This window comes from Schistocerca nitens, chromosome 7, assembly GCF_023898315.1.
Source record: "Schistocerca nitens isolate TAMUIC-IGC-003100 chromosome 7, iqSchNite1.1, whole genome shotgun sequence".
In the NCBI taxonomy this organism is placed as follows: Eukaryota; Metazoa; Arthropoda; class Insecta; order Orthoptera; family Acrididae; genus Schistocerca; species Schistocerca nitens.
The window spans coordinates 149039305-149052328 of record NC_064620.1 but is presented as its reverse complement, the minus strand read 5'-3'; the positions used below and the strand labels follow the sequence as shown (position 1 = coordinate 149052328).

General features: G+C 45.3%; 1 protein-coding gene across 1 annotated transcript; it reads right to left on the bottom strand.

Annotated features, from left to right (window-relative positions):
* Positions 1–233: 233 nt before the first annotated feature.
* On the bottom strand, positions 234–956 carry LOC126195508 (uncharacterized). The gene has a single exon (XM_049934135.1). The coding sequence runs from the start codon at positions 954–956 to the stop codon at positions 234–236; it is 723 nt and encodes a 240-aa protein (XP_049790092.1).
* Between the last annotated feature and the right edge of the window lie 12068 nt (positions 957–13024).

Genomic DNA, 13024 nt, shown 5'->3' with positions numbered 1-13024 from the left:
AAAAGATATTTCATTTCCTTTACACCAGTGCTCACTTAAGCATAATGCATCAAATAAGTTCTCATTTGCAAATTCATTTAAAATTATGTGTTTTCCACTTATACTTTCAATATTGAGATAACCTATCTTGAAAGACAAAGTTGGTGAGTGGTTTTTGTTAATGTCACAGGAGGGGAGGAGTACAGTATTATGGGACAATGGAGAACATTTAATTGTTTTTTCAGCCCTGGAATCTACGTTAGGTGGCGGTTGGACTTCCTTGGGATAAACCATAAAAAATCTTCATTTCTCTTTGGTAATTTTTTGGGTCTGTTTGAAACACGGTTGGAAGTTTGTTTCACTTTACTGTCCACAAGTTTTATAGGAACATGTTTTCCCAAATCATTTGGTATCACTTCATCATGAGACAAAGGTGATACTTTACTTACTGTGACTGGTCTATTCTTTTCTGCTACTCTTGAAGGTGATGGAGGAGGAGCTGGTGATGTTTCTGCTGTTGGTGAAGTTGGTTTAGTTGCTGCTGGTGGAGGAGTTGTTTCTGCTATTACTGGTAAAGGAGTTGGTTCTGCTACTGCTGGTGTGGGAGATGATGCTGCTGCTATAGGAACTGGTTCTACTGCTGGAGGAGTTGCTTCTGCTGTTGCTGATGGTGTTTCTTCTGCTATTGCTGGTGAAGTAGTTTGTGCTGCTACTGCTGGTGAGGGAGATGGTGTTACTGCTGTGGGAGCTGGTTCTAATGCTGGATGAGTTACTTCTGCTGCTACTGAATGTGGTTCTTCTGATGCTGCTGTTGATTCTACTTCTGTTAGTATTGCTTCTTTAGGTACTTCTGCTGCATTTTCTGCTACTGTATCTGATTCTGCATTAGTCACTCCTAGAGATACTTTCTGTGATGATGATACAGGTACCACTGATGATGTTGTTGGTAAGTATTGCAGTCTCTGAATAGTTTCCATTAGCTTTAATGTAACCAGTTGCTTTCCAAGGCCATTTAGGTGCAGCCCGTGAGTAGTGTGGAATCTGCGTCCAATGGTATTAATATTAACAACAGAAACATTTCTATATTGTTTGCATATACTGGAAAAAAGTTCATTGGCGGCACTAATTTCCTTGTTGACACACGACCAGGACATCAAGTCGTACCTTTGTGGTATATTTACGAGGATAACGTTTGTATGACTTAGTTCAGATAAACACTTGTTTAATTCGCAACAGGCTTTAGATGTATCATTTTGATAAATGTCATTAGATCCACCAAAGAGGACAACAAAATCTTTCGAAGACAGCTTTTTTATTTCTTCAGAAAAAACTAGTTTTCTTATTTCTGAGAGGGGCGCCCCAGGCTTTACAAAGCTCATCGATTTCACATTTGAAGCTTTATTTATGCGTGAGACAATACCGCGGCTGTGGCTATCGCCTAAAATGTAAAGTTTTGGAACATGGTCGGGAGTTTTAGACTGATGTTTTCTTTCGCACTCGCAACAGGTTACACCACTGTTCGTGTTTTTCCCGCACTTTCTACAAACATAAATAACAGAACTGTTATTAACAAAAGTTACAGTATCTTGAGGTAAAACGCTAAGCCTCTTTGCTTCTTTTTCATACTGTTCGTGTTCGTGATGATTTATAACTGAAAACTCTTTCAGTAGAGCACTGATAACTTCGTCTTTGGTGTTTCTCACATTAGGTTTTTGGCCTAAGTCGCCTTTGAAACAGCTATTGCAGAACCATAGTTTCCTTTTAGGACTGACATTAACACACGAATAATGAAAAACCGTTTTACAATTTAAGCACATTATACCTTTTACAACACGTTTCTTGCAATGGCATGTTGTATCAGAGTTCACCATTTCCCACGAATGAGTCGAAGTACTTGCTGGATGAGATGCCTGATTATAACATTTTCCTGTTACCAGGTTTTTTTTGGCGTCTACTTTTGCGATAATATAACATGGCATACATGCACTGGCATAATACACACAGAATTTGTTGCATATCGAACACTTCTCCTCGTTATTTTTTGACTTTTGTACGGAGCTAACATACTCCCTATCTACACTAGGCGCCATCTGACCTGTGTAGATAATTACTGCAAAATTTGGTGATCTACAGTGGAATAGTAGGTGTTGAGCCAGATACTGTTAATAATGGTTAGTGCAGTGGTATTCACATTTTAATATTTGATAGTGTAGCCGAAAAAAGTGCATTTATTGCATCCAGTAATATAGTGCAATGATTCAATAAAATGAATTCACATAGTTTTGAACAAGAGAATGTAGGGTATGTTCCATTTCATGCAGCTCCTTTTGCAAAATTTGGTAATGTACAGTAGTATGGAAGATAGGGGTAGATAACGAGTCATCTCCCACTAATGGTGGTAAAGTAATTAGTGGAATAGGTATAGGTGTTTTAACGTCATTATTGCAGCCAATAATATAGCTGAGTGGCTCATTAAAATGATTTCACACAGGTTCATGGACAGCTGCAGAAATCTTTCCAGGAATTGGCGGAAGGCTCTAAAATTGCCATTTTTTATGGAAATAAGTGACACAGCATGTCGTTTTTAGGTGCCACAAAAAATCTTATATATTCCAGGCAACTGATGGTTATCCACTCTATATATAAATAAAAATGATGTTATACCGATTTCTGGGAGTGGGGGATTCTCCCCTCTTGCAGATGCGTTTGCATAGCTTTGCATCAGATATTGTTCATTGCTTTAGAAACTAAGAAAGGGGAGACTTCACAGACATAATAAGCAATAAATAACTTATTGATGATACAAGATTGCAGGGATACATGTGGTTGTAATCGTTGGCAGTAGTTTCGTCAAATAGAACTCACTGGAGTGAGGGTCTCATGCTAGTGGGGCAGCTCAGATGGATGATATTGTCATTTGCAAAAGACTCTGTCTGCCTACCTGCAAGCCCTATCAGGTATTCTTGAAAAACGACTACTCTCATGCAGCTCTGTTGAAAAACATGGGGTGGAAACTACCTACATAAAAGGTAATTTCTCCAGAATGTGAAATACATTTTTTACATTTAAACTGATTACTTCCTATCAGTGGCGTAGCGTGAGGGGAGACTTTGAGACTTAGTCTCCCCTGTATTCGTGCTTAAAAAGATGCAATAGTAATTCAAACAAAAATATAAACAACTTTCTGCTAAGAGCTCTAAATGTGCGAAGACATCAGTTTTGTAGAACGTGCCGCCGCACCCTGAGTGTCAGTTTGAGACTCGACTGCTCTCAATCTCTGCCTCCCTTCCCTTACCTGGCTGTGTGGGCCTGAGCGTTCTCGGCTCCCCCCCCCCCCCCCTCCCCCCACTTCCCGTCTTCCACGAAGGTCGGTGCGCTGCACTTTCTATCAGGTATGGATACTAGTCTCTGCCGCTTCTGTGCTGGCTTTTAACACGGAAGTAAACAGTCGCGCGGTTTGTGTTATAGTTATTCTTGTGTGATTTTAGTGCATATTTTCATTGTATCGCCAACATGAGTGAGCCAGCAAATGAACACCTTATAGAATTTTTTATTAAAAACGCATTTTTCTACATTAACGTACTGTACGAAAAAAAATATGAAATGAGGGACAAACGGCCTACTCCTATAGTCAGTATAGTTCTAAGTGAAGCCAAACAAAAACGCACTTTTCAAATAGCCTGGCTGACTGCGAATGCAGTTAATAACAGATTGTTGTTGTTGTTGTGGTCTTCAGTCCTGAGACTGGTTTGATGCAGCTCCCATGCTACTCTATCCTGTGCAAGCTGCTTCATCTCCCAGTACCTACTGCAACCTACATCCTTCTGAATCTGCTTAGGGTATTCATCTCTTGGTCTCCCTCTACGATTTTTACCCTCCACGCTGCCCTCCAATGCTAAATTTGTGATCCCTTGATGCCTCAAAACATGTCCTACCAACCGATCCCTTCTTCTAGTCAAGTTGTGCCACAAACTTCTCTTCTCCCCAATCCTATTCAATACCTCCACATTAGTTACGTGATCTACCCACCTTATCTTCAGCATTCTTCTGTAGCACCACATTTCGAAAGCTTCTATTCTCTTCTTGTCCACACTAGTTATCGTCCATGTTTCACTTCCATACATGGCTACACTCCATACAAATACTTTCAGAAACGACTTCCTGACACTTAAATCTATACTCGATGTTAACAAATTTCTCTTCTTCAGAAACGATTTCCTTGCCATTGCCAGTCTACATTTTATATCCTCTCTACTTCGACCATCATCAGTTATTTTACTCCCTAAATAGCAAAACTCCTTTACTACTTTAAGTGTCTCATTTCCTAATACATTCCCTCAGCATCACCCGATTTAATTTGACTACATTCCATTATCCTCGTTTTGCTTTTGTTGATGTTCATCTTATATCCTCCTTTCAAGACACTGGCCATTCCGTTCAACTGCTCTTCCAAGTCTTTTCCCCTCAGGGGCTCAGCATTCATTTGCTGGGTACGGGCTTGGCGACCCAGGGGTCCTGAGCTGGAGACTGGTCAGCGCCGCCAGTCTCCTGTCACCGTAACCCCCGGACATGCTTCAGCGACCACCGTATGGCGCGGCGGTGGAATGTTGTGTGCTGCGGGGAATAGTAATCTTGGCTTGACCGCCTGGATTGCGAGGAAGGCCAACCTCTATAAAAACCCCTCAATCTTCCGGTGTGCTCCGTGCCTATGAGATGCATGGCTGTTGAGGTGGAACAGTCGCAAGCGGGCAACCTCTGGGGCACCTGCCACACCCCAGTTGTATTAGGCTTACTCAGGCACGCGGGGCTCTGTCTGAGCGGACCTTTAGTTCCCTAGTTGCTCGTGGGACCGCAATGGACCCTTTGACCTCTACATTTCCCCCTACCAGTGGCTTTGGTGGGCCACTGGTAGGAAAACACACCCCATCGAAGAAGCGACTTCGTGCTGCGAGTCCTCCAGCGCCTAGTGTTGATCGAGATTTATCAGACTGTCGTAACAGAGCACATGCTGATAATCAGGATGTGTTTTTGATTATTAAACGGAAGGAGGGTAGCTTTGAGAGGGTTTCTCCCTTTTACATCCACAAGGGTCTTGAGGGAATTGCAGGAACACTTAAATCTGTGAAGCGACTGCGCAATGGGACTCTGTTAGTTGAGACATCTAGTTCCCGTCAGGTCACTTCTCTTCGGAAAACAACCTGTCTCGGTGAGTACACTATCGAGAGCGAGCTCCACTCCACTCTGAACTACAGTAAGGGTGTTGTGACATGTAGGGACTTGGTGGATATCCCCACAGACGAGTTAAAATCTGAATGGGCTGATTAAGGTATTGTTGACATGCAGCATATCATGAAACGAGTCAATGGGATCCTCGTCAAATCCGACTCGTTTATTCTCACGTTCAGTTGCCCACGACTCCCAGAGCATGTTAAAGCGGGGTTCTTACGTTTGCCAGTATGGCCATATTTCCCCAACCCAATGCGCTGTTTTAAATGTCAGCGCTTTGGGCATACTACGTTGGGGTGCAATGGGATAGCCACTTGTGGTAAATGTGGTCAGCCTGCCCATGAAGAAGCCGATTGTTCATCGCCTGTGAAGTGCGTGAATTGCTCTGGGAGTCACCCTGTCTGGAGCCGGGTCTGCCCCATCTATCTCGACGAACGGAAGATCCAGGAGATCAAAACATCTAAGCGCATCCCCTGTGGTGAGGCCAGGAAGCTCTTTAAGGCCATGCAACCTCCTGTGTTTATGACATCTTTCACTTCCGCTCTGAAAAAACCGGTAGAGTTGGCCACTGTTGCTATGCAAACGGAGGTTGCTAGTGTTAGCACTAATACCTGCGTTTGCCAGTGCACTTGTGCTGCTGCGGTTGTTTTGAAACCTGCGGCTCTCCCCGCATCGTCGGACAAGGCCGTGGTTGCTGACATTGGGGTACTTCCTGCCTCTTCCCATATGGCGCCTTCTGCCCAGGCGGGTACAGCTCCACCTGCTGCCAAGGCTCTGCCTTCTAAGCCCCCCAAGACAAAGCCGCCGAAGGTGAAGGTTTTGCCACCTGAGGAGACTAGTCAGGGTCGGTCCGATGACGAGGCCATCGTACTGTCTGACATCTCCCGTGGGTCATCATCGGAGCTGATGGACATTGATGTCGACCGGGGGCGATCTTCTCGCCCCAGGAATAAATCTCCGGCCAGTACGGGCTCTCCTCCAAAACACAGAGGCAGGGTGAAAGTTCAGCCACCCTGATCACTGGCTCCCATATTACAGTGGAACCTGAATGGGTTCAGGACGCATGTGGCCGAATTACAACTCCTTGTACGAGATTGCCCTTTGTGCTTATGTCTCCAAGAGACACATTTTCGGGCCACTGATGCTCCTTCTTTACGGGGCTATACCGTATGTCGGAAAGATGATCTGACGGGGGAAAGGGCAAAGGGTGGTGTTGCAGTTTTTGTCCGCGACATGCACCCCTCATCTGAGCTCCCTCTCGTTACAGACTTGCAAGCAGTTGCAGTTGACCTTCTTGTGGGTCGGAGGCTCACAGTCTGTTCACTTTACTTACCACCTCAGGATGCGATAGACTCTGAGGCTCTCACAGACCTTATTAGCCAACTCCCCCGTCCATTTCTTCTTCTGGGGGACTTCAATGCTCATAATGTCTTATGGGGCTCTTCGACTACTTGCCCAGGGGTCGCATTCTGGAAAACCTCATGATGTCTGAAGAACTGTGCATCCTCAACTCTGGTGCTCCCACTCATTTCTGTACTGCTTCTGGGTCGTCATCAGCTATTGACCTTTCCTTTTGCTCTCCAGCACTCGCGGATTCTGCTCTGTGGGAGGTTGCTGCAGACCTCCATTCTAGTGACCACTTTCCCCTTTGGATTCGCCTCCTGGCTGAGGCTATGGCATTACCAGTGCCACCCCGGTGGCACCTCTGCAGAGCTGACTGGACACTTTTCAGCCAACTGGCTGTTTTGGAACACCGTGCCAGCGTCCACGAATGGGTAGACCATGTTACAGCCGTGATCTCCCATGCTGCTGAATTGTCAATCCCACGGTCATCCGGTCATCCCAAGAGGCGTCCTGTCCCTTGGTGGACCACTGAGTGCCGCTCAGCCATCCGAGCCCGCCGTGCAGCTCTGCGCCGCTTCAAGTGCCGTCCCTCAGCTGACAATCTTGCGGCCTTTCGGGTGGCAAGGGCCAAAGCGCGGCGAGTGATTAGAGAGAGCAAACGACGGTCATGGCAATCGTTCTTGAACTCCATCTCCTGTTCCACTAATTCTACGAAAGTATGGGAAGCCATCAGGAGGATTTCCGGGAAACTCGTCGAGCTACCTGTCACGGCATTGCTGCATCAGGGAAGTCTCCTCACGGCGCCGAGAGACATTGCCCAGACACTGGCCATGCATTTTGCGGAATCTACCACTACTGTTAACTGTGATCCAGATTTCTGCCGCTACCGCACTGCCATCGAGAGGGGTCACTTGGACTTCCGGTCTCCAAATTCTGAACTCTACAACTGCCCCTTCACAATGTGGGAACTGGATTCGGCGCTGTCTGTGGCTCATGATACTGCGCCTGGCCATGATCGAATCCGGTACAGCATGCTGCAGCACTTGTTACTGCCTTCCAAGGAAGTTCTCCTGAATTTTTTTAATATGATATGGTTATCTGGCACGTACCCTGACTCATGGATGGAGGCGGTTTTGATCCCCCTCCTCAAACCGGGGAAGGACCGAACGCATCCCAGTAGTTATCGGAGTATTGCTTTGACGAGCTGTGTCGGGAAGACGTTAGAACGCATGGTCAACCGTCGCCTGGTTTGGCTGCTGGAAACCAAGCAGCTCCTTAGCCCCTCGCAGTGTGGCTTTCGGAGATGTCGTTCAACTATAGACAACTTGACCCTGCTTGAGGCGGCCATCCAGCAGGCCTTCCTACGTAACCAGCATTGTCTCAGTGTCTTCTTTGACATTCATAAGGCGTATGACACTACTTGGCGCCACCATATCCTCAATCAACTCCATGAGTGTGGTTTTCGTGGCCGTCTCCCCATCTTCATTCGGTCCTTTCTTTCCCACCGCCTCTTTCGATATAGGGTTGGTAATGTGCTATCTGATTTGTATGTGCAGGAGAATGGTGTTCCTCAGGGAAGCGTTTTAAGTGTCACCCTCTTTGCCGTCGCCATTAACAGTATCACGTCCACTATCCGGAGTCCTGCTCAATGCTCCTTGTTTGTGGACGATTTTGCTGTTTTCTGTTCTTCCTCCAGTCTTGTCACTGCTAGTTGGCAGTTGCAGCTTACGATACAGCGATTAGAGGCATGGACTGCGAAGACGGGTTTTACCTTTTCTGCAGACAAATGTGTGTGTGTTCATTTTAATCGTTCTCGACGTCTTTTTACCTCCCCTGAATTGCGTCTGAGGGACACCATTCTTCCTTTTAGCGACACTGTGCGGTTCCTGGGCCTCACTTTTGATTCCAAGTTGTCGTGGTTGCCTCACCTTAAAGACCTCAAGGTGCGGGCCCTGAAGGCACTGAATATTTTGAAGGGCCTGAGCCATCGGTCCTGGGGAGCAGATCGGGCGCGTCTGCTGCAGTTTTATAGGGCTTTCGTCCGATCGCGTCTTGACTATGGTTGCACCGTGTATGGGTCAGCAAGGCCTTCGTGTCTGAAGATTCTTGACGCAGTACACCATGAGGGTATCAGGCTGGCCACTGGTGTCTTCCGTACCAGTCCCATCCCCAGCCTGTGTGCTGAGGCAGGGGAACCGCCGCTCGCCATCCGGCGGAAACTCCTCATGGTGCGACGGGTGTGTCAATTCCTTGCCTGTCCTACCTCCCCTGCGTACCCTACCGTTGCCCGACCGCCTATGGAACGTCTCTTTTCCAATCGTCCCAGGGCAACGAGACCATTTGGGATTCGTGCCAAGCATTTGCTTGAGTCCCATGGTGTCGAGCGTGTGGCCCCCCAACAACAAGGTTTTACTCGCCTGCCTCCCTGGTTGCTCCAGAGGCCCAGCGTCCTTTTAGACTTGTCGGAGTACCGGAGGAGCTGCACTCCTGCGTTTGTTTTTACCTCCTCATTTTATGATATTTTAAACCAGCATCCCGGCCATGTACCAGTATTTACGGATGGCTCCAAACAGGGGGACTCTGTTGGTTGTGCTGTTGTTTTCCCTGATCGAGTCGTCAAGTTACGGCTTCCTGCGGCGTTTACCATCTTTGATGCCGAATTGTTTGCGATCCTGCGGGCATTGGAGCAGATAAGATGTGTTCCCAGTCGTCAGTTCCTCATCTGTTCTGACTCCCTGAGTGCCCTTCAGACCATGGAACACTTGTACCCAGCGGATACGGTCGTCCAGAACATCCAAGATGCCCTACTCCACCTGTCCGCCACATTTTACTTGACTGTCTTTTATTCTCTGACCAGAGGGCGGTGGTTTCCTTGCCACCGGATTTGCCCTCTATTTTACAAGATGACGTAACGACTGTAGTTAAGGTCTTACGGTTTTGTGTCCTGTCCAATTTGTTGCCTCGAATTTTAGGGAGAGGGTTTTAATGTGCTGCTGGGTGACTGGCTCACCCAGGTTTTAGGTAAGAGGTCAGCCAGTCACGATTACCTCTGTATGTGAGGATTTGAAACTGCGTCATATCTGTGTCTTTTAGCCGTTCTCCTTATTCCCAGTCCGTCTTAGTCCCTTCACTGCATGTGTTCCTGTTTTTATGCGTTTGGGCGCTGATGACCCCGCTGTTTAGCGCCCGTAAACCTCAAACACACACACAAGTCTTTTGCTGTCTCTGACAGAATTACAATGTCATCGGCGAACCTCAAAGTTTTTACTTCTTCTCCATGAATTTTAATGCCTACTCCGAATTTTTCTTTTGTTTCCTTTACTGCTTGCTCAATATACAGATTGAATAACATCGGGGAGAGGTTACAAGCCTGTCTCACTCCTTTCCCAACCACTGCTTCCATTTCATGCCCCTCGACTGTTACAACTGCCATCTGGTTTCTGTAGAAATTGTAAATAGACTTTCGCTCCCTGTATTTTACCCCTGCCACCTTCAGAATTTGAAAGAGAGTATTCCAGTTAACATTGTCAAGAGATTTATCTAAGTCTACAAATGTTAGAAACGTAGGTTTGCCTTTTCTTAATCTTTCTTCTAAGGTAAGTCGTAAGGTTAGTATTGCCTCACGTGTTCCAACATTTCTACGGAATCCAAACTGATCTTCCCCGAGGTCCGCTTCTACCAGTTTTTCCATTCGTCTGTAAAGAATTCGCGTTAGTATTTTGCAGCTGTGACTTATTAAACTGATAGTTCGGTAATTTTCACATCTGTCAACACCTGCTTTCTTTGGGATTGGAATTATTATATTCTTCTTGCAGTCTGAGGGTATTTCGCCTGTCTCATACGTCTTGCTCACCAGATGGTAGAGTTTTGTCGTGACTGGCTCTCCCAAGGCCATCAGTAGTTCTAATGAAATGTTGTCTACTCCCGGGGCCTTGTTTCGACTCAGGTCTTTCAGTGCTCTGTCAAACTCTTCACGCAGTATCTTATCTCCCATTTCATCTTCATCTACATCCTCTTCTATTTCCATAATATTGTCCTCAAGTGCATCGCCCTTGTATAAACCCTCTATATACTCCTTCCACCTTTCTGCCTTCCCTTCTTTGCTTAGAACTGGGTTGCCATCTGAGCACTTGATATTCGTACAAGTGGTTCTCTTCTCTCCAAAGATCTCTTTAATTTTCCTGTAGGCAGTATCTATCTTACCCCTAGTGAGACAAGCCTCTACATCCTTACATTTGTCCTCTAGCCGTCCCTGCTTAGCCACTTTGCACTTCCTGTCGATTTCATTTTTGAGACGTTTGTATTCCTTTTTGCCTGCTTCATTTACTGCATTTTTATATTTTCTCCTTTCATCAATTAAATTCAATATTTCTTCTGTTACCCAAGGATTTCTATTAGCCCTGGTCTTTTTACCTACTTGATCCTCTGCTGGCTTCACTACTTCATCCCTCAGAGCTACCCAATCTTCTTCTACTGTATTTCTTTCCCCCATTCCTGTTAATTGTTCCGTTATGCTCTCCCTGAAACTCTGTACAACCTCTGGTTCTTTCAGTTTATCCAGGTCCCATATCCTTAAATTCCCACCTTTTTGCAGTTTCTTCAGTTTCAATCTGCAGATCATAACCAATAGATTGTGATCAGAATCCACATCTGCCCCTGGAAATGTCTTACAATTTAAAACCTGGTTCCTAAATCTCTGTCTTACCATTATATAATCTATCTGATACCTTTTAGTATCTCCAGGATTCTTTCAGGTATACAACCTTCTTTTATGATTCTTGAACCAAGTGTTAGCTATGATTAGGTTAAGCTCTGTGCAAAATTCTACAAGGCGGCTTCCTCTTTCATTTCTTCCCCCCAATCCATATTCACCTACTATGTTTCCTTCTCTCCCTTTTCCTACTGACGAATTCCAGTCACCCATGACTATTCAATTTTCGTCTCCCTTCACTACCTGAATAATTTCTTTTATCTCGTCATACATTTCATTGATTTCTTCATCATCTGCAGAGCTAGTTGGCATATAAACTTGTACTACTGTAGTAGGCATGGGCTTTGTGTCTATCTTGGCCACAATAATGCGTTCACTATGCTGTTTGTAGTAGCTAACCCGCACTCCTATTTTTTTATTCATTATTAAACCTACTCCTGTATTACCCCTATTTGATTTTGTATTTATAAACCTGTAATCACCTGACCAAAAGTCTTGTTCCTCCTGCCACCGAACTTCACTAATTCCCACTATGTCTAACTATAACCTATCCATTTCCCTTTTTAAATTTTCTAACCTACCTGCCCAATTAAGGGATCTGACATTCCACACTCCGATCCGTAGAACGCCAGTTTTCTTTCTCCTGATAACAGCGTCCTCTTGAGTAGTCCCCGCCCGGAGATCCGAATGGGGGACTATTTTACCTCCGGAATATTTTACCCAATAGGACGCCATCATCATTTAATCATACAGTAAAGCTGCATGTCCTCGGGAAAAATTACGGCTGTAGTTTCCCCTTGCTTTCAGCCGTTCGCAGTACCAGCACAGCAAGGCCGTTTTGGTTAATGTTACAAGGCCAGATCAGTCAATCATCCAAACTGTTGCCCCTGCAACTACTGAAAAGGCTGCTGCCCCTCTTCAGGAACCACATGTTTGTCTGGCCTCTCAACAGATACCTCTCCGTTGTGGTTGCACCTACGGTACGGCCATCTGTATCGCTGAGGCACGCAAGCCTCCCCACCAATGGTAAGGTCCATGGTTCATTATATTGTTATATATGTCTTCTGTTTGGTGGTGCAAAGGAATGGTGCAATAAGGGCATTTGTACAATAAAGAACTTTGACAGGAAAGCACAGAAGCATCAGATATCAAAACGTCACCTGCAGAACGAAGAATCATTTCAGTTATTGGACAAAAGTAGAATTGATCACGCCCTTTCTGAAGCCAATCGTCTGACAGCAATAAAATACAACGAACAAGTTGCATCCAACAGGAGAGTTTTGGCTCGTCTTATTCAGGCAATTGTATTTCTTTGTAAACAAGAACTAGCCTTTCGCGGCCATCGAGAAGACGAATCCTCCAGCTATTTACAGTCACATCAGCAAAATTCATTTTAAAAGTTCTTCCGAAGTGGGAGCTTTTTAAATGATAAAGTTCCTGGATATGGAAAAGACTACGAGTTAATGCAAAATGAAATTATGTGAGAAACAGGTAAATGTTTGAAGTGCTTGAGAGCCCGATTCTAGTAGATTCCGTCAAAGTCTAATACTGTCATCTAGCAAGATGAAGAATGTGTTAGTAAACATGTAACACTTGGTTTCTGTGGTAGAGTGCAGAGTAATGCCGTGATGGCATCCTTGTACCACCAAGAGCCCCATCGGATTGAACAGCATTATTATAATTAACACATGTACCAGTGCAAGAAAATGGTAACTAGGTTTTGATAGTCTTCTGTATTTTTGGCAGTATATGCAATCTTCTGTC

Excerpts from the sequence above, each read along its gene's own strand:
- LOC126195508 (XM_049934135.1), bottom strand. The coding sequence starts at position 956 with ATGGAAACTATTCAGAGACTGCAATACTTACCAACAACATCATCAGTG.